The 26,951-nt window shown below is 37.8% G+C and overlaps 1 protein-coding gene across 1 annotated transcript; it reads left to right on the top strand.

Annotated features, from left to right (window-relative positions):
* On the top strand, positions 1-26,514 carry C25H21orf91 (chromosome 25 C21orf91 homolog). Its single transcript, XM_003263790.4, has 5 exons — positions 1-51; positions 1,014-1,147; positions 22,675-23,211; positions 24,524-24,586; positions 26,227-26,514. Exons 2-5 carry the CDS (start codon positions 1,021-1,023, stop codon positions 26,391-26,393), a joined length of 894 nt encoding a protein of 297 aa, XP_003263838.1. The 5' UTR covers positions 1-51; positions 1,014-1,020; the 3' UTR covers positions 26,394-26,514.
* Positions 26,515-26,951: the final 437 nt, after the last annotated feature.

Below are 26,951 nucleotides of genomic sequence, written 5' to 3'. Positions count from 1 at the left end.
GGAGGAACCCGAGCCGCGCGGAACGGCGGTGGTGGCCCGCGGAGCTGGACGGTAAAGACCCCTCAGCCCTGCTCCCATCCCACCTGAGCCCCGACCCCCAGTCCCATCGTCCCGCCTCCTTCGAGTTCCAAGCCCCGTGGCCCCTCGCGCTGCTGCGCTCCAGGCGCCCCGACGGACAGACCGACGGAGAGACGGTCTTGGGTCCGCGACTCTCTGGGGGCGGCCGCGCGCCCCCAACGCCGAAGGCCGGGCCAGGACCCGCCTCCCCGAGACGCTGAGGCTGGGCGGACCGGCCGCCGTGGCCCTTGGACGCGTTCTTCCCTCTGGGAGGAATCCCGGAGCGATGGGACGAGGCTCTCCCGCCCGCCAGGCTCCAGGATGCCGCGGCTCTCCCAGCTCCGGCTTGGGCCCCTCCGGCGGTGCCCGGCCGGTACCGTGAAGCCACCGCTCGGCCTTCGGTGTAGTTGCCCCGGACACGGCGGGACGCTCTCCCCGGGTATTCGGTACCCACGTGCGTTTTGCTGCCACCGACCTCCGTTCGATGCGAAGCTTCGCAACTCCGAGTTCGCGAGGCGCATCTGAGGTTCCCCCAATGAAGTTAGCAAAGCAATGTCCCGTGCAGGTCGTTTTTCCTGTTTCTCACAGCGTTAACTAGGTTGACAGAACCTGATAGCTGAAAAGGCCTCGCTGCTAAGCTCTCTGATTATTCGAGGTTGGGGGACGAAGGAGGAGGACTAGAATGCCCGAAAACCTCTTTCTTTCAGGTGCCCTTAACCCAATCAACTATAGGACATGGTGTCACCTATGGCCTGGCCTTAAGTTTTACTACTTTTGTGTCTTTCCACAGGAAAAGTGCAATGTTGAAGTGCAAGTATGGCGATGCTTGTTTGATGGAGCTTTTGCTTCAGATGAGCTGAACAGCTTCCTTATTTCCTAGAAGTTCCCAGTAAAGGGAACTACTCCAAAGGCAGGTTCTTGAAATGGTGTAACTTTCCTTTTCTGTTTCTTAATAGGGGCACTATGAACGAAGAGGAGCAGTTTGTAAACATTGATTTGAATGATGACAACATTTGCAGTGTTTGTAAACTGGGAACAGACAAAGAAACACTCTCCTTCTGCCACATTTGTTTTGAGCTAAATATTGAGGGTAAGGACACAGTATAGTTTTGATCTTATGGAATGAATTTAACATAGCTGCTTTATACTGATTGTAAGGTAAAACTAAAATATCTTCAATGATTGGAAATTGTGCTAAGTATGAATAGTGTAGAGATTTGTTAAAGATAAGGTTTCTGGAAATGAAGGTGCAGTTAACAGTTACAAATTTAAGAGAAATCTTTTTTTCTAAAAGACCCCTGCAACAACCCCATTTTTCCTAATACAGAAATAAGTATGAGTGTTGACTGGGAAACGTGTTTTCTGGTTTGAGAGCTTATTGAATTGTCAGATTTTAACAGACGTGTGTGTTTTTCATATTAAGAAGTAACAACAATTTTTTTATTCTTTCGAGCCTGTTATGCAAGTATTTGAGTGAGATGAGCTCGAACTCTTTTCTCACCAGTATGATCTTATTATCTGGAAAAATACTTTAAAATTTTTAGATTAACCTCTTTTCAGTGATCACACACACTGTTAGTAATTTTTAAAAACTGAAAAGGTTTTTAAAATTCTTTTAATAATGTCCCTAAGATACATGAAGAAAAATTCTCCAAATCCAAAAAGAAACCCAAGAAAAAAGCCCTATTGGAAGGATTTATTTGGATTGGTGCAGTTAGTGTTGTCATATTAAAATTGATTTTTGGTTTAGATATTTATGAGTCATACTAAAAAAAAATCCTTAATATTCCTGCAAAAAAAAATTTGGCCTGTAATTTGCGTTTTGAGTTGTAACATATCAGTAGAGAGACTTTATTAAACCTCTAGATTTTGGACAATTTCAAAATAGTTCTTTCCTTTTTTCTGTATTATATATTTGAAGTTTTTCATGATCTTTATTTTCTATTTGCTAAGTATGGGGTATGAAATGTTCTTATTGTTTAAAAAAATATAGTGGGGGATTATATACCTTGAAATTCCTGTTAGGACTTGTTATTCAGAAATTATTATGGTCACCAAACAGTATGTGATGGAAGATTATGGATTTCTTGTGGATTACATAGAATATCTATAACTTTGGCTTTAATAAATGTAGTGATTATAGCTAATTTCAAAAGATGACATAACAGGAACAGTTGGTGTATTCCTACAATCTCAGCTACTCCAGAGGTTAAGGTGAGAGGATTGCTTGAGCCTAGGAGTTCAAGTCCAGTTTGGGCTACATAGCAAGACCCCATCTCTAAAAAAATAAATAAAAATAAAAGGATATCTTAAAAATAAGTTTCTTTTACAGTACTTAAATCATGCTAGGGTGAAAATCCAAATTTATGTTCTTTGGAAATAGAGTTGGCTTGTATATTGTTGATACATTGTAGAATTTTAATTTTAGATGGGTAAAGACATTAGAAATTATCTAGTCCAAACCCTGTATTTTACCTTTAAGGAAACAGCCAAAAAGTTGGACTGCCCGGGGTTGCTGTAGTGGTGATGGCAAGCTGGTGTTATGTGCCAGGCACTGTGCTACACCCCTTATATGGATTGTCTTATTTAACTCAAGATAGCTTTGGAATGACTACTGTCATTTTCTATTTTAAATGTGATAGAACTGAACCTTGGAGACCTAAGAAATACAGTTTGAAGTCACACAGCTCATAATTGACGGTCCTGGACTTTAAAGCCTGGCAGTCTGGTTCTAGTATATGTGATCTTAATACCATTGATCTACTGTCAATAGTTATTTTATATCAATAGGGCTGATGTTCTAATCCTAATTGGTTATCCTTGCTATTCTCTCAGCCAGCTTTTTCTAACCAGTGTTTGCTGGCAAATCATCATTAACGGAGTTCATGCCATGATCGAATTTTTCCACAGAAACCTAAATTTTCGTAATTGCTTTTCTAGCTTTTTAAAATAAGCCTTTTAATTGGTTCTCAGTCATTATATGGAGAATATACAAATATTACCTCAGGTACCGTACATCTCAACATTTCAGCTCTGATAATATCTCAGCATGTAAGCATGGAATAAATCCTTTGTTTTTGAAATCATAGTTCCCTTCAGTGTAAAAGACAATTCTCAATTTGAATTAGAACTATTTCATTTAATACTCTATGTATATTCAGGGTTTCATATATTAAAATCCCAATTTAATCTTTGTAAGAAAAATTGGAATCAAATAATTTCTTCTCTATCTGGTGTCAGTTCTCAGCTCTCACAAATACACATTTTCATTTTCACTACAGTGATCAGCTAGTGTATTACAACTTTTTTGTTTGATAGAAGATTATTGTAGACTGGTGTAGTAGCTCACGCCTGTAATCCCAACACTTTGGGAGGCCAAGGCAGGTGGATCACCTGAGGTTGGGAGTTTGGGACCAGCCTGACCAACATGGAGAAACCCCGTCTCTACTAAAAATACAAAATTAACCAGGCGTGGTGGCACATGCCTGTAATCTCAGCTACTCAGGAGGCTGAGGCAAGAAAATTGCTTGAACCCAGGAGGTGGAGGTTGCAGTGAGGTGAGATTGTGCCATCGCACTCCATCCTGGGCAACAAGAGCGAAACTCCGTCTCAAAAAAAAAAAAAATTATTTTAGAAAAGAGGGAAACGAGCATCTTGAATTGCACAAAATTTTAGTTTTTATATCAGTATACAGGTCTTTAGAAATCAGTGGCGGAAAAAAGTCATAATAATTACATACTAGAAAAATAACAAGGTATATTTGTTGTCGGTAAATCTTTTAAAATGTTTTTGAAGCTTTCTTTCCTCTACCAAGTTCCCAACACAATGCCTGTCAATAGACTAGAATGTAAGAGGGGCTTTTTAAAAATGACATTTAACTTTACTAATTTAGTGTAAATTTTTTTGTAGTTTGGTAGTATTGCAGTTGCCTGATTTCTTAGCTTTATAATTGCTAACTTTGGTCTAAAGCACTCTTCTCTGAGAAGAGGCTGAGTAAAAATAAATTCTCTTGAGGAATAATAACAATTAAGCTAGTTTTGAGTACATACATTTGTAGTAAACAATAATAGAATTTTCTACTTTTTGGATTGTTGCTTACATCAAATCAACACTGGTTTCCTAATCAACTAGCCTCTTGTTTAAAAGCTGTGTGCATGCATACATTTATAAAATGAAGACAAAGGAAGGAAGAAATAACAAAAGACAATCTAATCTTGTTGAACAGATTTTGTATTGTGGGCATGGCTCTAAGTTGGCTTTTTCTCTGACTTTACAATAATGAAAAGGAAAGAGGAGCCTAAATTTTATATACTTCCAAGCCACAGGTGATATGCTTTAAGGACCTGAGAAACACACTTTGAGGACTCAGATATTTTTAAATGTTCACAAGGTTGACTTTTTTTTAACCTATGCTTCACCATTTGATATGGTTTGGATTTGTGTCCCCACCCAAATCTCATGTTGAAATGTAATCCCCAGTGTCCTAGGCAGAGACTGCTATTAGGTGATCGGATCGTGGAGGTGGAATTCACATGAATGGGTTAGCACCATCCCCTCAGTGCTGTTCTCATGATAGTCAGTGACTGAGTTATCGTGAGATCTGGTTGTTTAAAAATGTGTAGCACCTCCCCCCCTCACTCTCTTCCTCCTACTCTCTAGCCAATTGAGATGCTGGCTCCTTCTTTGCCTTCTGCCCTGATTGTAAGTTCCCTGAGGCCTCCGCAGAAGCTGATGCTACGGTGCTTATTGTACAGCCTGCGGAATTGTGAGCCAGTTAAACCTCTTTTCTTTATAAATTACCCTGTCTCTGGTATTTCTTTATAGTAATGCAAGAATGGACTAATACACCATTAAAATAAATTGTCTACTTCTCAGATTAGGAGACAGATGCATAAACTTCCTAAATACTTACAGCCTTGACCCTAAGACACTATGAACTTTTTCATACATATTAGTGACCAAATACTCTAAAATGCATCATAGTTCAAATTGCTAAAATCTCTAAAGATATTTAATGACCAACTCACTACCATTCCCTAAGGAATGGCAAAGAGGAAGGCAGCACAGGGTGGTTAGGAGCTAGTAATGAAACTCAACTGTAAGGTAACAAAGCCCAAAGTGAGACCTGAGCAGGAAAAGATCCAGGGTTTCAATACTGTTGGTTCATACTATCAGTTTTCATCTTGTACCAAAATAGTGTACAAATAATTCTTAGAGCATTTCTCTCTTCCTATAATTGGCTTGCTTTCTTTTCCATAGAGAAAAACCCCTTTTTTTTAAGCTAGCTTAGCTTAGTTTAGCTTTTTTTCCTTTATTTTATTAAAATAAGGGTTTCACTATGTTGCTTAGGCTGACCTCGAGCAGTTCTCCCACCTCAGTCTCCCAGGAAGCTGAGATTACAGGTGTGCATCACCTTACACCTGGCTAAAACTTTTTTATGAGATTGGACCAATTCCTGTTATACAGGTTGAGCATTCAAAATCGAAAATCTAAAACTTTTTGAACACCTACATGATGCTCAAAGGAGATGCTCATTGGAGCATTTTAGATTTTAGATTTTTGTTATTTGGAATCCTCAACCAGTAAGTATAATACAAATATTCTAAAATCTGAAATTGGAAACAGTTCTGGTCTCAAGTATTTCAGATAAGAGATACTCAATCTGTACTAAACAAAGTTTTCAGTGTAAGTTGACCTTGCTAGTTGATGAGTAAGTATGTATCTGGCTGCTCTCTCTGTAGTGCCTCTTGGACTACTTTCAATTAGTTCTTTCTAGAACCATTCTAGAAGGAGACCCAAAGTCAGCTCCTTAGCAATCTTTCCAGCAGGAAAAATCTGTAATCTTGGTTAAGTTGTAGGTGAATTAGTGCCTACGTTTAATCTTACTGTTCCTTGATTCTCCATGTCTTTACCATATACTGTTTGTGGTCAGTAGTCAGGGAACAATTTGAATCTCAATATGAAATTCTTGATTTGGTTTGGAAGTTAGAACTCGTTGTTTATTACTCGAAGAGGACATAAACTGTTCCTCTATGTCCTGCTTCTGACACACTAACTTTTTTCCACTTAAGTAAGGGGCCCCACCACTCGTGATCAGGAAGCTGTAAAGAGCTAATTCAATCTGGCATTAGCCTCTTTCTCATTTCCCATCCTGTAATGGCAAACATCATGTATTAACTAAAAGTTGCACTTTGAAGTATAAAGCCTAATGGGAATTCTGAACTTTAGCTTGGTGATCTTTAATATTCTTATCTTAGTCTATTTTGAGCTGCTATAACAGAATAGCTGAGACTGGGTAATTTATAAAGAACACAGATTTATTTCTTAGTTCCGGAGGTTGAGGGCCCTGCATTTGGGCAAGGGTCTTCATGCTGCATCATCCCATGGCAGAAGGCAGGAAGTCAAGAGAGAGCTAAACTCACTTTTATGTTAAAAGTGGTTTTTTTTGTTTTTTTTTGTTTTTTTTCCAAGATGGAGTCTCGCTCTGTCACCCAGGCTGGAGTGCAGTGGTGCAATCTCGCCTCACTGCAAGCTCCACCTCCCAGGTTCACACCATTCTCTTGCTTCAGCCTCCTGAGTAGCTGGGACTACAGGCGCCCGCCACCATGCCTGGCTAATTTTTTTATATTTTTAGCAGAGACGGGGTTTCACCATGTTAGCCAGGATGGTCTCAATTTGCTGACCTCGTGGTGCACCCACCTCGGCCTCCCGAAGTGCTGGGATTACAGGCGTGAGCCACCGCGCCTGGCCAACAGTGGTTTCTTACGAAAGTTATCTCAAGATAACTAACCCACTCCTACGATAATGACATTGCTTCATTCATTTGGTCAGAGCCCTCATTACCTAATCACCTATTAGACCCCTCCCAACACTGTTGCTTTAAGGATTGTTTCCAAAACATGAACTTTGAGGGACACGTTCACACCATAGCAACTTGAAAATAAAGGCTTAAGGTTGTTTTTTTTTTCTTAACTTCCTTTTAATATCACTTAGTTTGAACACTTTAAAAATGGCTCTGGTAGTAATACTTTATTTGAACAGGAGTAGGGATAGGTGAGAGTAAAAGTAGGCTTAATTGGTGATAAGTTTAAATAGTAGAATATTTTTAAAGAAAAATCATTGAAACTAGGCTAACAATATCTGGTAAAGACTTGTGATTTAACTAACAACCCATATATGAGGAGCCAGTTTCCAGACTCATCCCTGTCCTGTTGATGGTAGCCTCATTTTTTTTTCCTCCCGCCTAACTTTATTAGGGTGTCTAGGGTGCGTTTAAAATTTAGATCACACTTAAATTTTGGTTGTGAAGATACTTCCTCTGCAACAGAGGAGTATATATGTTCATAATGATGATCTTGAGTGCTTTTTGAGTCAGTGATAAAAATATGTTATGGCCGGGCGCGGTGGCTCACGCTTGTACTCCCAGCACTTTGGGAGGCTGAGGCAGGCGGATCATGAGGTCAGGAGATCGAGACCACTGTGAAACCCCATCTCTACTAAAAATACAAAAAAAAAAATTAGCCGGGTGTGGTGGCGGGCGTCTGTAGTCCCAGCTACTCAGGAGGCTGAGGCAGGAGAATGGCGTGAACCCGGGAGGCGGAGCTTGCAGTGAGCCGAGATTGCACCACTGCACTCCAGCCTGGGCGACAGAGCGAGACTCCATCTCAAAAAAAAAATGTTATTTTAAATCAGTGATTTAAAGTTGAAAACAAGCAGAGTATATAAGCCAGAATATCCTATTAATAAGAATATCATAATTACAAATTAAAATGATTTATTAGAATACATAGAAATGACTTTCTGGTTCAGAGTCATAGTTCATTTATCCCAATAGTCTGACAGATGAAAAGAAATGTTTTATGAGATATATGAAAACAACTTAAATCTAAATTGAACGTCTTTACTACTTGGATCAAAAATATTCTCAAAGATACAGTTTTTATGTTGAAATAACTTACAATAACTGTTACTGAAAAACTAATAAAGAGACATCACCTGTCCAGAAAGGATTATTTGCCTTTATGAAGTATAATAGACACTAAAAGTGTAATTTTTCTTATTACATGCAAATAATAATGGCCTGTAAAGAAAGAAGACAAAGATAGATTTATCTCTACTCTAGCGGAAGTGAAGTGTCACCCTGTAGTTGGAAGAAACTAGTCCACCTTATGCTCAGTAGATATTTAGGGAATTTATGCTTTTAGGTAAGTCTCTTATCTAAATAATAGTTGGATATTATTTACCAGGTATTGTACACTTTACATGCAGTTTAAAATTTTATTCTTAATACAACTATATGAAGTAGGTTCTGTGTTATCCCAGTTTGATGAATAAGGAAAGTGAGTAGAGAGTCTGGGTAACTATTCCAAAAATCACAAAGGTTAGAGACCCAGGGTCTCTGATTCCAAAATGTCCAGGTGCTTAAATTTCTGCTTCCAAAGAAAATGACATGGACTCTTGGGAATTTAGGAGCTATTAAGTAACTTTTAGGCAAGATTGGAAATGAATTACACAAATGTGAATATTCAAGCAAGGACTAAAGTTTGGGTCCTAAGACATGCTTAATTTTTAAATAATTTCTACTCATGATATTTAATGAATACACATTCTGTGGAATAGCCAAAAATACACATTTCTGATGACCTAAGAGAGTGGAATGATGCAATTTCCATATAGATCGTAATCTAAACAGTAATATGCCAACATAATATAGTTTTGAGAAATTTTTATTGGATTGGTGTTAATCAGATGGGAGGAACTAGGAAGAAAAAGGACACACAAGACAGTCTTGTTGCTGGACCTTACCCAGAAGTATGCGGATGTCAGCTGGTAGTGAAACAGTGATTCTAACACTGCTCTCTGTCCTTCCACCATCCAAGTAAAGCAGACTAGCATATTTATCCTGATTAGCCTTTCTTTCAGGAGAGAGAACAGGATTATGGGTAAGTGGAAGCAGACAGTGTGAGCACAGGTGAAGATGTCAGCACCAATCCTGAAATTGCGTAGCAGCTCCCTTTTGCTTATCAGCCTCAATAGCTGATGCTGGGACAACCAGAGAGAAAAGAAAGTGTTCATTAATGTTGAGCTTCCTAGTTTCTGAATTTTAGAAGATAATGAGCATTAAACTTAACTATGTCAATAGAACATTTTAGAAATATTTAGAACATATTTAGAAATACTGTTCCTCTGTTTACAGTTCAAAATTAAAACTTAAAATTTTTTCAATGTTTATTACTGAATATAAATTAAAAACAATATAATTATATTTGTATAGCATTTTAGAGGTTGGAAGGTGATTTTGCTGTTACATTTAATCACCATATTATGGGAAATGAGCATTAAATGTGAATTTTAAATAAGGCAAGACATGAAAAATGTATGAGTGATTGAAATCAAAGTAGCTAAGTAAAGTTGCAGAGTTATCAAAATGTTAACCACAGTTCTGGTTGGAGTGAATTTAAATTATTCTAATTCAATTTGTCATACCATCTGTTAAGAATCTGATAAGGAGAATAAACCCATTAAACTCTGAGCTTTGGATTTATCGTTTTAACAAGGGGACAGTGTCTCTTCTTTATAAATAATTTTCAATTAATATATCTATTTCTGGTAGCTCTTTGCTCTTACTGTCTTGAATTGTACAACAGTAAGGCAAAATGATGATTTGTGTGTACCCATAAATCTGAATCTCAAAATGAAAGCTCTGTGGTTGATTTCACCATAATTTTAAACATATTCCTTCAGTAAATACTAACTGAGCAACCACTAAGTGTCAGAAATTCTCTAGTAGCTAGAGATAATGGAGTTAGCAAAAATAAACAAATCCCCAACATATGAGGCTTACATGAGAGGAGGAAAAAGACAATAGAATAAATAAATTGTATGGCATATTGGAATGTAATACAGGATTATTTGCCACTATGAAGTATAATAATAGACACTAAAAGCACCTTCCAGTTTCTGAAGTGCTATACAAATATACTTAATGACATTTTTAATATCTGTCCTAAACGTATTACTGGTGGAATAATATCTACCATGAACTTAATGAATGATAATTGCTACTCTGTTTTGAAAATTAGAGCCCATACATTGAGGAAATCTGGTTGTGTTATTTGGGAGGAGTGTTTCAAGATTAACATGGAATACTCCTTCATTCATACTTTTATACTGCTGTCTTCAAATATTAAAGAGGATCTTCAGTATCTTTAAGTATTTTGGACAGTAGAAAATACTTCAAAGTTTTTATATTACTGTTTACTCTGAGGACATTTACTTAATATCCTTCATAATTTTGACCATGTTAATTTGGCTGAACTAATTGTTTTCCATTTATCCTGATAAATCCACATTTTCATTATTGTATTAGTTCTCACATTGCTGTAAAGAACTACCTGAGACTGGGTAATTTATGAAGAAAGAGGTTTAATTTTCTCACAGCTCTGCAGGCTGTACAGGAAGCATGGCTGGGGAGGCCACAGAAAATGTAACAATTATACCAGAAGGTGAAGGAATGTCTTAATGGCCAAAGAAGGAGGAAGAGAGAGAGAAGAAGGTGCTACATACTTTTAAACAACCATATCTTGTGAGAACTCACTATCATGAGAACTGCAAGGGGGACGTCCGCCCCATGATCTAATCACCTCCCACCAAGCCCCTCCTCCAATATTGGGGATTACAGTTTAACCTGAGATTTGGGTGGGGACAAATCCAAACCATATCATTCTGTTCCTGGCCCCTCCCAAATCTCATGTCCTTCTCGTATTGGAAAATACAATCATCCTTTATCGACAGTCCCTCATAGACTTAACTCATTTTAGCATCAATTCAAAAGTCCACAGTCCAAAGTCTCATCTGAGACAAAGCAAGTCCTTTCTGTCTATAAGCCTCTAAAAAACAAGTTAGTTACTTCCAAGATACAGTGAGGTTACATCACAGACTGGGGTTATGTGCCTGCAGCTTTTCCAGGTGCACAGTGAAAGCTGTCAGTGAATCTAGCATTCTGGAGTCTGGAGTACGGTGATCCTCTTCCCACAGCTCCACTAGGCAGTGCCACAGTGGGGCCTCTTTGTGGGGGCTCCAACCCCACATTTCCCATTTGCACTGCCTTAGTAGAGGTTCTCCATGAGGGCTCCACCCCTGTAAGCAGACTTCTGCCTGGACATCCAGGCATTTCCATACATCCTCTGAAATCTAGGTAGAGGCTCCCAAGCCTCAACTCTTGCCCTCTGCACACCTGTAGGGTTAACACCACGTGGAAGACCCCAAGGCTTACAGCTTGCACTCTCTGGAGCAGAGGCCTGAGACATATCCTGGGCCTTTTTAGCCATGGCTGGAACTGAAGTGGCTGGGACATGAGCAGTGTCTCAAGGTTATACAGGGCAGCAGGGCCCTGGGCCCAGGCCATGAAACCATTCTTTCCTCCTAGGCCTCTGGGCCTGTGATGGGAAGGGCTGCAACAAAGGTCTCTGAAATGCCTTCAAGGCATTTTCCCCATTGTCTTGGCTATTCAGCTCCTCTTTACTGCAGCTGGCTTGAATTCCTCCCCAAAAATGGGCTTTTCTTTTCTACCACATGGTCAGGCTGCAAATTTTCTGAAGTCTTATACTCTACTTCCTTTTTAAATATAAGTTCCAGTTTCAGATCATCTCTTCATTCACATTTATGACCATACTCTGTTAGAAGCAGCCAGGCCACATCTTGAACACTTTACCGCTGAGAAATTTCTTCCACCAGATAGCCTAAATCATCACTCTCAAGTTCAAAGGTCCACAGATCCCTTGACCAGGGGTACAGTGCCACCAGTCTCTTTAATAAAGCATAGCAAGAGTGACCTTTACTCCAGTTCCCAATAAATTTATCATCTCCATCTGAGACAACTTGGACTTCATTGTCCATATCACTGTCAGCATTTTGGGCACAACAATTTAACAAGTGTCTAGTAAGTTCCGAACTTTGCCTTATCATCCTGTCTTCTTCTGAGCCCTCCAAACTGTTCCAACCTCTGCGCATTATCCAGTTCCAAAGTCGCTTCCACATTTTCAGATATCTTTATAGCAATGCCCCATTCCCAGTACCGATTTTCTGTATTGGTTCTTGCATTGCTATAAAGAACTACCTGAGATTGGGTCACGGTTCCGCAGGCTGTATAGGAAGCATAGCTCGGGAGGCCTCAGAAAACTTATAATCATGACAGAAGGTGAAGGGGAAGCAGGCACATCTTACATGGCTGGAGAAGGAGTAAGAGAGAAGGGGGAGGTGTTACACGCTTTTGAACGATCAGATTTTGTGAGATTCACTATCATGAGAACAGCAAGGGGGAAGTTTGCTCCCATGATCCAGTCACCTCCTACCAGCGCCCTCCTCCAACATTGCGTATTACAATTTGACGTGATATTTGGGTGGGAACACAAATCGAAACCATATCAATTTTATTTCTACTACACAGTAGAATAAATACAGTATAGATAAAATATAATTCCTACATATTAGAAAGTTCTCCAGAAAAGTCAGTTTTAGATTATTATTATTATTATTAGATTATTAGGTTATTTATTAACAAAATTGTATTAGATAAATATCAGTCATAGATATTCTGGGAAATCTCAGTTCTCAATTGAGGGTGAATATGGACCAATTTAATTTCTTTCACACTTCTTACAGCCTCTGTCTTTTCTGCCTCTCACTCTTTCTTTTTTTTGAGATGGAGCCTTGTTCTGTTGCCCAGGCTGGAGTGCAGTGACCAGTGACAGGATCTTGGCTCACTGCAACCTCTGCCTCCCGGGTTCAAGTGATTCTCCTGCCTCAGCCTCCCGAGTAGCTGCGATTACAGGTACCTGCCACCACGCCCAGCTCATTTTTATATTTTTAGTAGAGATGGGATTTCACCATGTTGGCCAGGCTGATCTCAAACTCCTTATCTCAGGGTGATCCACCTGCCTTGGCCTCCCAAAGTGTTGGGATTACAGGCATGAGCCACTGTGCCCAGCCTCCCCCTCTTAATTCATCTATTTACCCTCTCCTCCGTTTTTTTTTTTTTTTTTTTTTTTTTTTTTTTTTTTTTTTTTTTTTTTTTTTACCAGCTCATCAGCTTGGCAACCTACAGTTATTTTCTATGTAACCTGGCAGATTGGCCAAAAGAATGATTAGCATATCAGAAATGTTCATGTCCCCCATTTTAAAAGGAAAAGTCAGGGAAAAAAACTTTTCCCTTTTTTCCTTAAGCCACAGTTCTTTAAAGAGCAGTTCATTTAGGGTCTGTTATTTCTCCTCCCAGCTATTCTTCATGCCCTCTAATTTGCCACCCTCTTTTGCTCTCACCAGCAATCACCTACCTATCTAGGCAATAAAACAGGTTCGTGTTACTGTAATTTTCAAAGTCTGACGTCTTGTTTCTAAGAAAATAGATCACTTTCTCAGTTAGAACTTAAGTTGAGCAGGTGGCAGTTCAGGAGATGAAGGGCAAAGACACAGAGTTATCACATTTCTTGCTTTCAAACCCTAAATTTGCTTTGTCATAATAGTGTGCCTTCATTCATCTGGTTATTATTATGAAGGCATTTTTAAGGCTATCTTGTTTAAGTAACATCTTTTTAACCTTGTCTATCATTAGGAAACTTTGTTGTTTTTGTTTTGCTGTAAGTTGTTGTCTCCGTATGCCCCATGTAAGTGGATATTTAAAACTAGTAATTCAGTTACAGTTAATTTGAATAGCTTTTTAGGTGTGTTATGACAATTTCATGCACAAAAATTTTTTAAGAATAAATATCAGTACATTCACTTAAATCCTTTAGGGGAATATGGAACAAGTAGAGGGTTACTTGGGTCCATTGAATTATTGGCTTAAAATTTTTTCTAACATAATGTTAATTAAACCTTATAGTCCAAATTTGATTTGTTTTACCAGAAAAACAAATTTACCTTTCTATATCGTGCTATTGTGAGTATAATATCCCATATTAATATATCAGTACACTGGCTGGGCATGGTGGCTCACGCCTGTAATCCCAGCACTTTGGGAGGCCGAGGTGGGTGGATCAACTGAGATCAGGAGTTTGAGACCAGCCTGGCCAACATGGTGAAACCCTGTCTTTACTAAAAATACTGGGAGTTTAGTAGTTTACAAAAACTACCCATGTGTGGTGGTGGGTGCCTGTAATCCCGGATGCCCGGGAGGCTGAGGCAGGAGAATTGCTTGAACCTGGGAGGCAGAGGTTGCAGTGAGCCGAGATCGCGCCATTGCACTCCAGCCTGGGTGACAAAAGCAAAACTCCATCTAAAATAAACAAATAAATATATATATATATATATATATATATATATATATATACACGTATACATATATATATATATACACACACACATATATATGTACGGTTTTAAAAGAAATGGTGATAGCTTGTATCCATGTTCTCTTTCCAAGTACCCTTTTGCTTAGTTACCTGTGGACAAGCTGCCTTGTCCAATTCAGTAGCCTAGCCACATTGAATTCATTTAAATTAAAATTAAAACTAGTTCTTCAGTCAGACTAGCTACATTTCAGATGCTAAATAGCGATTTGTGGCTACTGGCTACCTTATTGCATAGCTCAGTTATACATACAACTTGTCCATCATCACAGAAAGTTGTTGAGCATTGCTGTTAAAAAACAGCTAGCTACATTAAGGAGTAGAATTGAGTTTGGATTAGTTTTGTGCCTTTTTAGTAATAAACAGTTGTTATGTATGTGTGTTTCCCCAACTTTCCAACTGTTAGAATAAAAAAGTAGAATTCACGGAGAGATGTTTTATTTTTGAAAAGTCATTTGCAATGTATACATCTATCAGTAAAAGATCTCAGTTCTGCTCTGGTCTCCTTGGTTGAGGGTGAGGTTTATCATTGTCTCTCTGAACTCTTAGCTCATTGAAATTTTCCTTTACAATTCATTTATTAGATTAAGCTGCTTTGATTAACTGCTTTAATCCTTAGCACACAGGAACTTTAAAATGGCATGCACATCTCTAAGCTGAAATCTGCCATCTAAAGGCCACCTGTTGATAAATCTTTCTTTAGGGCAGTAATTCTCAAAATGTGGGAAAGCAAGTTTCTGAACCCATCTATATGTTGGCTTCATGTGGTTGCCAATATTCCATCGGCTGCCAAGGCAGAGATAAGCAGTTACCTTTTACTTTTAAATGGTATGTTGCGTACTTTGAATATGGCAGACTCTATTTAGTTATTTAAGTGGCTCCTGAGTTAGCTAAAGGCATGAGGACGAGGAAATGAGGTACTCTTTATCACAGTACTTTCTAAGGCACCTAGGACAACTGATAAAAAATTTTAGGCCAGGCGCGGTGGCTCACGCTTGTAATCCCAGCACTTTGGGAGGCCGCGGCGGGTGGATCACGAGGTCAGGATATCAAGACCACGGTGAAACCCCGTCTCTTCTAAAAAAAATACAAAAAATTAGCCGAGCGTGGTGGCGGGCTCCTGTAGTCCCAGCTACTCGGAGAGGCTGAGGCAGGAGAATGGCGTGAACCCGGGAGGCGGAGCTTGCAGTGAGCCAAGATTGCGCCACTGCACTCCAGCCTGGGCCACAGAGCGAGACTCCATCTCAAAAAAAAAAAAAAAAAAAAAAAAAAAAAAAATTTTAAGAGGCAGAAGCCTGTCCTTTTGTGGGGAGTAGATACTCCAACTATTCATCCTTGCCTTCCCACTTTTAGTCTAATCTTCTGCCTTGGTCACATGATAGGATAGACAAACTGAGCATCCTCCCACTCAGTGGCAGTGCTTGGCAATAGATATAATGGTAATAACTTCTTGAATTATGGCTTGGCTGCTGCTTGCTCATCAAATGCATAGTAGTCTAGTCGAATTGAGCACGAAACCATCACTGGGGCAAGTAGTATTTACACTGCAGCAATCCAGCCTAGTCTCAGTACAGTACAGGTGACCGGACATGGATTTGGAGCCTGCAGGGTCACAGGTACAAGTGCTTTCATTAAGGAAATAATAAGAACTATTTGGAATTGAAGAGTACATACCCAGTTCAGCAGCCAGTTCCTGCCAGATCCTCTCATTTTGTTTTTAATTTTTCTCTTTAAAATATTTGTGGGCTAAACAGAACTTAACCTGCAGTATGGATCCAGCTGTCAGCCCGTGGGAGTGCCACTTCTACCCACAGGGCTTTTCCTTTATTCCTTTTATCAGGAATGGTTGTCTGCGCCTCAAAAACAAGTAACATTTTAATCTATTGTCTTTCCTAATAAGATGGAATTTGGCTACCCTCCCATTTTTACAGTGAACACTTGCTTAAAGAAGCACAAGATTACTGTTACTTAATATGGACAACACATACATATTCAAGTACCTATACTACGTTTCTTAGCATCCAGGATAAGATCATCACAAAAAGAAAAACACCTTTAATCTCGGAAAATTATTTGGGCTGCGCCAAATGTGAACCTCCATAAAAAACTTTTTTTTCTTTTTTTTAAGGCACAGGGTCTCACTCTGTTGCCCAGGCTAGATGGAATGTAGAGGCGCAGTCGCGGCTCTGTGCAGCCTGCGCCTCACTGGCCCAAGCGATCCTCCCACCTAAGTAGCTGGGACTACAGGTGCATGCACCATGCTGGGCTAATTTTTGTATTTTTTCTAGAGACCAGGTTTCACCATGTTGCCCAGACAACTCTCGAACTCCTGGGGTCAAGCAGGCCCCTGGCTTGGCCTCCCAAAGTGCTGGGATTATAGCCATGAGCCACCACACCTGGCCAAAAAATATTTTGAAGCAATACTGCATGTATTGTTGCACAAATACATTTATCATGTTTTAAGGCAATGTGCTTAAAATTTTTTCACAGCATATTAACTGGAAAATTAATTTTTTTGCCTTATTTAAACATTAAGAAAGAACACATAAACCCACCATTTAGCAAACCCATACTCCCAGTTCCCTAATTCTGCTCTAAGTTTGAGGTAAAAGTTGGAGTGCTTGCTTTCTTAGTGCTTTCCAATCACCTACTGATGTGATACTGCATATTACAACTTCACATCCACTGATGGTTGTATTATATTTGCTCTCCTTGTGGAGTACCAAATTATGTAAAGCCAGTCCTTTGGTTGGGAAATGGAATATGTAATCAAATTCAAAATATAGTCTAATTGACCACAGAAAGTGTAAGGGAGTCAGATGACATGATTCAAGAATGTGTGAAGTATAAAGGCATTCAGCATCAGAGTAGACAGCTGAGAGACAGTGCTATTTGACAGGACCAGCTGGTGAATCATCAGGAAAAGATTGCCTAGCTTACTCATTACTACCAAGTTATAAATCAAGTCTTCTTCAAGAGGCTAGGGGTAAAAGCAGAGGATCATGGTACGTGGTAGAACTTTAAGCATTTTGATATTTGTGGTTATTTTTTTAGTGCCATTTGGAGTATTATTTTTGTTAGAAAAAAAAATTGATCCTACAATTGGCGAATTAAGTACAACCTAATCATTCTTTTAAAAGAGTAACAGTGGGCCAGGCACAGTGGCTCACGCCACTGTGATCCCAGGATTACATGCCACATGTAATCCCAGCACTTCGCTAGGCTGAGGCAGGTGGATCACCTGAGGTTGGGAGTTTGAGACCAGCCTGACTAACATGGTGAAACTCCATCTCTACTAAAAACACAAAAATTAACCAGGTGTGGTGGTGTGTGCCTATAGTCCCAGCTACTTGGAGGGCTGGGGTATGATGATTGCTTGAACCCAGGAGGCAGAGGTTGCAGTGAGCTGAGATTGTACCACTGCACTCCAGCCTGGGCAACAAGGCGAGACTCCGTCTCAAAAAAATAAGAGTAATGATGGTAACTAGAGCTAAACATCTAAACATTTGAGTAGTCTTTGCACTTTTAGGATGGATTTAACCAAGTTTTCTTAAAGCAATTTTAAAGAGTAACTTAAAGGATAGAGGTGGGGATAGCATGCCAGATGGGTTAGAGGGAGGGTTTCAAAGTATAGAATAATAGTATAAAAACTCAGATAAAATGGGAAAAGATAAAAGAAAAATAAAATTATTGAATAGGAACAGCTTTTTAAAATACTACTATTCATACAGAAATATAGCCTATATATATTTCTAAATAGCCACTAACGAGAAGAAACCCATACTTTTTTTTTTTTTTTAATACTTTAAGTTCTGGGATACATGTGCAGAACGTGCAGGTTACATAGGTATACACATGCCATGGTGGTTTGCTGCACCTATCAACCCATCACCTACATTAGGTATTTCTCCTAATGCTATCCCTCCCCTAGCCCCCCACCCCCCGACAGGCCCCAGTTTGTGATGTTCCTAGCCCCCTACTTCCCGACAGGCCCCAGTGTGTGATGTTCCCTTCCATGTGTCCATGTGTTCTCATTGTTCAACTCCCACTTATGAATAAGAACATATGGTGTTTGGTTTTCTGTTCCTGTGTTAGACATGAACTCATCCTTTTTTATGGCTGCATAATATTCCATGGTGTATGTGTACCACGTTTTCTTTATCCAGTCTGTCTTTCATGGGCATTTGTGTTGGTTCCATGTCTTTGCTATTGTGAGTAGTGCTGCAGTAAACATAACGTGTGCATGTGTCTTTATAGTAGAATGATTTTTAATCCTTTGGGTATATACCCAGTAATGAGATTGCTGGGTCAAATGGTATTTCTAGTTCTAGATCCTTGAGGAATCACAACACTGTCTTCCACAATGGTTGGACTAATTTACAATCCCACCAACAGTGTAAAAGCGTTCCTATTTCTCCACATCCTCTCCAATATCTGCTAAGAAACGCATACTTTAAAAAAAAATAAGATTAAGACTTCTGGTTGCCAATTAAGGTCTTGGTTCTCTAATAATGACTTTATGATTTAAAAAAAAAGTGACATGGGTATCTTTGAAGTATCTTAAAGATGTTTTTATAATAGGAAGTTAATTACGTTGGCCTTCAAAATTTTTATTAGCAAGCAAGTTGTAGTACAATCTTGGTTGAACTGGTTTGGAAATTCTTATAACTCAGCTCCTCAAAAGTATCAACTGATTGTGTTGCATTTAGATTTATTCCCTTTCAAAAGCTGCTTAGGAAACAAATTAGTGCTCAGAGCTGTTTACGCTTATAATGCAGTTAAAATTGAAAAGTCAGTTGGGAAACTCACTGGGATCTCTTGAAATAGCAATGGTTGTTTCTGCTATAATAATTTGAACTGATGAGGTAGAAAAAACAAATCACTTCAAGAGTTTATAAAATGATATGTATATTACTGATGCAAATTAAGTGAGCTACTCACATTATTTTCTAGATTAAAAAGTCATTTTTTTCAAGTATATGAAGTAGTCAGTGTATTACAGAAGTTTTTGTTTCCTATGCTACTGCCGCACAGGATATTTTAAAATATGTTTATAAAACAAATGTTTCTAATTGAACTTTAAAACTCAGTCAGGTTTTTAAATTTTAGTATGACTGATGTAACTAAAGAAATTAGAGGTATATATCTAGATGAATGAGCTACAGTTAACATAAAACCATCTTCTTGTATATTTTCTGTATGTAAATTTCTATTTAAAAATATATATTTGAGTAGAAATTCATTATTTTCTTTGACAGATTGAATGATGCCACAGGAATGCCATTTCTGTATCAGTGCCACTGATATGTTCTTTAGACTAATAGCCCATTAGACTAAATATAGGAGTAACTTCACTGAAAGATGCCTTTAATTACCCGCTGCGCAGCCTGGCAGAATGCAAATTCTAGTTCCCTTGCTAGGAGGGACCTTGCAAGGGACCTTGAGTGATAATTGATTTGTTTTTGGTGTTTTAAAATATATTTTTAATTTTCTTTTATGCATTTAACTACTTTTGAGTACCCACTATGTGCCAGGCATTTTGACACTGAGAATATACGAGTAAGATAGACATGGTCCGTATTTTTCACAGAACCTACATTTTGTCGGGAGATACAGGCCACGAAAGAGGCAATTGTAAAATCTAGTGTGATAAACTAACCCAGATGTTTGGGTTAGATAAGGCTTCTTAGGGGAAATGAGAACTAGACAGGAGGTGATGATGATCATGACCCACATTTGTAGTGGGAGTGGTGCTGGAGTGAAGCAGAAGGATTTCAGATGTTGTAGGTGCTGGATTTTATGGGGGAGAAATCTGTCAAGACGGTCAGCAAAACCTCTGGGATTGCAGGGAGTGAAGAGCTTTCAAGGAGGACACCCAGGTTTCTTCCTTGAGCAGTTGGTGATGCCAGATTCATTAAGGGGATCAGCTGTGGAGTTGTGTGGTGAGAGAGATAAAGGAGTTAAATGTTCAGTAAGGTGAGTTCAAGGAGCCAATAGGTACATCTAAGTGGAAATTATATTACATGAATCATTAAGAAGAAACAGTAGATAAACTTTACAAGTCCTCATTATTCTTCAAATAGATATCTATTATATTGACCTGTTGTTGTAGCTCTCTAGAACTATGTACTCTAGTACATCAGAAAATTAGTTATTTAATGTAATTACTTTTTCAACTTGTTTTAATATAATTTCTGGAGTTTCTGTATAAATACTAAAAACTCCACAAAATTTAACAATAAATATTAATTACTTTCCATAGCCTAGTTCACAACCTTTTTTATATGCTAAAGAATTTCATTGCTACATAGAGCTGAGGCAGTGCACTGACAATGAGACCATTTACAGTTTTGAGGGATTAGCTAACCATCTGTTGGCAACAAGACCTAAAAGAGTTTGCAGAGGGTAGGGGAGCTCTTTAATAAATGTTCCAGTTAGTAATAGGCAAGCTTCAGGTTCTCTCTGCATACCAGTGTTTCCCAGAAAACTAAGCATTGGAATCAGATAGCAGAATGGAACCATTTTTCCTTTGGTGTATAACTTGTGATAACTACTGTTTTGTCTTCTTATCTAAAATGCGTAATAATAAAACTTTTAATAAAGCAGGGCTTGTGAGCTTCCTTTTTATGTCAATTTCCCATTTTTAAAGATGTATACTCTATTATCAAATAAAGCTTTGAGATTTATAATTTACATATTCTAATGTTGCTGGAAATTTGACCTAATCAGATAATAACTGGTAGAAATGTATACATGCTCACAATTGCAGTACAAGGAGCAAAGTGATAAATAAAATGTATATTAAATTCTTTTTAAGTTTCTAGCAATGTTTGTGCTCATTGGAAGAAACAACGCTCAGATACTTGAGTTTACCTCATGAGAGCAGTTGTTTACATGTGCTTATAATATTAATGTGTTTTAGAGGTGTGTTCACATAGCTTACAGTAACTGTTGAGGGAACTGATAACCAATTTAACACTTGGTTTTGACAGTCTCCTCAAGTCCCACCATTGGCTGATATTATATATATTTTTAAAAACATTAATATTCACAAGTATGTTAATACTTTATGTCATACCATTAAAGTACAAATGTTTCATTATCTTTCTTTTAGCCAGACTTTGGAGTTCAAATAAAATAACTATGAGTTCAATTTTCAAAGCAAAGGATGAATTATGAAATGTATTTTTTTCTGATGAATCAGCTAAAACTTTTTTTTAAACTAGCTCCTGAGTGGCTCTCCGCTTACTCCATTTAAAAAGCTAAGCAGATTTAAACTGGTTAGTTCTGGCAGACATAAATTTTCGGGTCCACACTCCTAATTCACCTTCAGTATAAAAGAAGCGCTGTTTGACTTTAATAATATGGCTTGAACTTATAAAAATGTGTGAATATATTCTGTATTTTGAAATGTATTAGATATTTGAAAATGTTTTATATTTTTATAATTTTTATATTTTTAAAAAACAATTGAGGTAGCATACTTACACTCTACTAAGTTGAAAGATATAAAAATAATATTTCTGTTATTTATAGTATATAATGAACATTTGTGAGTTGAGGAATTACTGGCTGTTGGATCTTGGCAGATTGAATTTACTGCTATATGAAAAATGTGTATAATGCATTTCTTTTAGAAAATAAAATTATCTTGATAAGGTTTTAGTAACTATAAAATGGAAATGTGAAAAATGTTAGATGCTTTGATTTTCTCAAAAAATAAATGTAAATAGCTTATTGAATTTTTGACTTATTTATTTGCATTTTTCTGGTTCTGATTTTTTTTTTTTTCCAATAAACATAACATAATTTAAGAACATGATTTACTGTGTTTTAGGGAGGAAAACTTGTTGAGTATTTCTGTTATTGAACCTTATAATATTATAGATATTTTTGCAAGTGTGTACTTCAGAAGGTTTCATGAAGAAAGCACTATAATGTAAAGGCCAAAAATCTGTAAAGGTAAATTGCTGGGTTCAGTAGTATATTTTTTATATTGTGCAGTAACATCTCTGGACTAGGATTAAAATTGAATAATTCAGTTCTTAGAAAGATTTTGCTATCCATAAGAATTTAATATTACTGAATATTAAATTGAAGCAGAAATTATTAAGCCACATTGTATACTAATACTAATATTCTTTAGCATTTTTCCTCTAATTCACAGACTATCAGGGACTCTGTGATTTTACTAAGATTTGTATGTTCTTAAAATGACTTACAGAAAACAAAATTTCTCAAGTCTTTTGTTTCTCTTTTTTTTCCATAGGGGTACCAAAGTCTGATCTCTTGCACACCAAATCATTAAGGGGCCATAAAGACTGCTTTGAAAAATACCATTTAATTGCAAACCAGGGTTGTCCTCGATCTAAGCTTTCAAAAAGTACTTATGAAGAAGTTAAAACCATTTTGAGTAAGAAGATAAACTGGATTGTGCAGTATGCACAAAATAAGGATCTGGATTCAGATTCTGAATGTTCTAAAAACCCCCAGCATCATCTGTTTAATTTCAGGCATAAGCCAGAAGAAAAATTACTCCCACAGTTTGACTCCCAAGTACCAAAATATTCTGCAAAATGGATAGATGGAAGTGCATGTGGCATCTCTAACTGTACACAAAGAATTTTGGAGCAGAGGGAAAATACAGACTTTGGACTTGCTATGTTACAAGATTCAGGTGCCACTTTATGTCATAACAGTGTATTGTGGCCTCATAGTCACAACCAGGCCCAGAAAAAAGAAGAGACAATCTCTAGTCCGGAGGCTAATGTCCAGACCCAGTATCCACATTACAGCAGAGAAGAATGTAAGTAAAATGGGGAGAAAAGTAAAAGTTGGGTGGTTTGGGATTTTTGTACATTTGTATAGATGTGTAATGGGTCAAGAATTTTGCTGTGGAATCATAGATTTGGGAAACATTGTATTTAACAGGTTCACCTTAGCAAAAATAAGACATCTTAAAATTTTTCATTCACTGGGATTCTGTCTTCTAAGCATTGAAGTTAAGCAATTTCTATGTTTGTTTTGCCATTTAAAATGATTACACTAAATGGAATCAACAAACTGTGAATTGGAGCATCTAGGACTCGTATAGTTTTAGAAGTACAGCTTCGTCTGTTGGCTAATACACATTGTCATGTTGCTGATCCCTGCAAGACTAATTGACTGGTGGTGGCATTTCAGAAGCAAAAATCTGACATTTTACTAAAGGCCAAAGGTAATGTGTGCACTTACTGTAAAGTTAGAAAAGGTGACTCATTCTCTCTACATCTATTTCTACAAAAATTTACAGAAGCTGAGGTGATTTAAATTGTCTTGAAATCATGTTTTCAGAGCCAGAAGGGACCTCTGGTATCTTGTTATACAATTTCTTGATTCTAAATGTGAATTATTTAAGATTGTATATCTAGATAGACAAATTGATTTTTCAAACTGCAGGTTATAAACTGTGTAATGCTTAATCAAAATAAGCTTAATGGGTAGTGATTAACACTTTTTAAAAACTGAAACAGAATAGGAGATATCAGAATTCATTGGACTTACTACTATTTTTTGGTGAAACTTTTGTTTCATTGGAGGGTGGTGATGTACTGGGAGTGATAAAAAATATGTTTCTGGCCAGGCACAATGGCTCACACCTATAATCCCAGCACTTTGGGAGGTCAAGGTGAGAGGATCACTGGAGCCCAGAGTTCAAGACCAGCCTAGACAACACAGGGAGACCCCGTCTCTACAAAAAATAAAAAAATTAGGTGTGGTGGCACATGCTTATGGTTCCAGCTCCTAGGGAGGCTGAGGTGAGAGGAATCACTTGAGCCCAGGAGGTTGAGGCAACAGTGAGCCATTGATCGCACCACTGCATTCCCACCTGGGTGACAAAGTGAGACCCTATCTCAAAAAAGAATAAAAATTAAAATTTTCTTACCATGGGTTGTGGTCAGGGTTTGAAAACTTCTACTCCACACTTAACAGCGTTCATGGTTGAATACTGGAGTACTGCTGAATGTTGTGTTGGCAGTTAAGTGCTGATTTTTAAAAACAGGATATTGTGTTGGTGATGTAAGCAGCATGTTTTCCTAGGTTGTTGTGGTAATAGTGAATACATTTTCATGTTTCAGTGAATTCGATGACTCTTGGTGAGGTAGAGCAACTGAATGCAAAGCTCCTACAGCAAATCCAGGGTAAGAATCACTGTCAATGCTTTTTTGTGTGTGAAAAATTTTGACATAGAAAATCACCTATGATAGGACACCATTGGCTTTATCTACATTTAAATTTGGAAATGAGATATTCTAACCTGTTAGAGTTTCCAGAGCAAAAAGAATAAGAAACAACTTTCAATTGCAGAGGAAGTACATTTTTCCTTTTTTTTTTTTTTTTTTTTTTTTTTTGCGACAGAATCTTGCTTTATCACCCTAGCTGGAGTGCAGTGGTGGTCCTCCCGAGTAGCTGGGACTTACTGTCATCGTGCGCCATTACACCCAGCTAATTTTGTATTTTTTTATAGGGACGGGGTTTCATCATGTTGCCCAGGCTGATCTTGAGCTCCTGGGCTCAAACAGTCCTCCTGCCTCAACCTCCCAAAGAGCTGGCATTACAGGTGTGAGCCACTGTGCCCGGCCACATTTTTCTTTTCTAAGTGAAAATGGAAACTACAACCTCTTACTGACATTTTATTGACTACCCACTATTGCACCAGGCACTATGTGGGAGTCCTCCCAAACAGTTCTTTAAGGCATGTGATATTGGTCTTTTTTGTTAAATTATAAACAATTTCAAACATACATAAAAGTGGTGAGACTAGTATAGTGAACCCTTTAAGCCATCTTCACCAGCTTCAACTGTTAACAAAGGCATAATAATAATCATCTCTACTTGCATCCATTCCCATTGCACTACCCGTAGCATGGATTATTTTCAAACAAATCCTAGCTAACACATTGTTTTTTGTCCATAGATAGTTAAGGATTTCCTCTAAAAGATAACTTTAAAAAATAGTCACAGTCTCATTATCACACCATTTAAAGTTAATAATTCCTTAACATCATCAAGTATAATGCGAACACTAACATTTAATGTTCAGATTCCCCAGTTGTCTCCTTTTAAATTTATTTCCTTTTAGATGAGAAAATGGTACTTCAGAGATGTTAAGTTGCCTACAGAGATCATGCATCCAATCAGTAGCAGATCAAGGATTTAAACTCCAAAGCTTAACCACACAGCCTCTCAGAATAATAAAAATAATCACAATAATAGTTGTAGTAGAAATTTATGAGTACTTTACAAATATGATCTCATTTAATTTTTACAGTAGCCTGGTGAAGTGCTTACTATCATTATTAATGTTACACAGAAAAGGAAATTGAAACCAAAAGTTGCTTGCCTGAGGCACGTAAGAGTAGGAATAAGGATTCAAAACTCTTGGTAGTCTGATTCCAAAGCCTCTTAGAGGGGGTTCCAGACCTGAATACTAACAGGCACTTCTTGTCCATAAATCACATTATATACTAATTGAATCTGTTTATAGATTCTGATTGAGAAAAGTAGCTCAGCTACAGTAGCAACCACCATTTTTGCTGTGTATCTCTGTAGTCACTTGATGGAGAAGAGCCAAATTCCATTTGGCTATGTAAAGTATACAGATGCCTAGGATGATCAGAACTGATATGCTTTGTAGAGAACAGAACTGTTTCCTTGGTGTCAAATCAGTTTCATTGTGACTCTTTGCCCAATGCATAGATTTCAGTTAGAGTTCTTGAAATATAAATCATAGCACCGGCTTTCTGCATACTAAAAATGAAAGTTTTTAAATCTTTTACAGAAGTTTTTGAAGAGTTAACACACCAAGTGCAAGAAAAAGATTCTTTGGCCTCACAGCTCCATGTCCGCCACGTTGCCATCGAACAGCTTCTGAAGAACTATTCTAAGTTACCATGTCTGCAAGTAGGGCGAACAGGAATGAAGTCCCACCTACCCATAAACAACTGACCTAAACAGACTTACTTTGTATGCCCTACCCTTTATTGGTCTCCCAGACATGCAAACTTTGAAGAAGTTTGAAGAAAGTTGCGGTCCATTTTTTTATGGTCATTAAATTTGCCAAACATAAGGCAGTATTTAACATCTTTGTCAAATAAAGCAGATCACTATACTCTAGTCTTCTAGGGCTAATCATTTTGGCTCATTTGGGGACTCTTTTTTTCCCAGAATTACTAAACAAATTTTATCACATGTGACTACTTAAATATACTGTTACAGTGTCATTTTATTAAACATTTTAATGTAATTCACCTGTCAAAACAACAGATTAACTCCTTAGTCTAAACTACTAGAGATAATTTTTAAGAGGGAAATGGAATTCATATCACCTCTTATGAGCAATATTTTAATATAAAAATTTTATATGTAAAAATGCTATTTTAGGTACTTTGCCATTCTCTTTATAAATGTGTATTTGAGTGGTTCTGTATATTTATTTACACTATCATGTGTGAATATGTTCACCCATATTTCAGGTCACTGCATTTTATTCTCTTAATACAATGT

The sequence above is a fragment of the Nomascus leucogenys genome, chromosome 25 (assembly GCF_006542625.1).
Source record: "Nomascus leucogenys isolate Asia chromosome 25, Asia_NLE_v1, whole genome shotgun sequence".
NCBI classification, from domain to species: domain Eukaryota; kingdom Metazoa; phylum Chordata; class Mammalia; order Primates; family Hylobatidae; genus Nomascus; species Nomascus leucogenys.
Note: the sequence above shows the minus strand (reverse complement) of the source record. Positions and strands in the feature narration are given on the sequence as shown.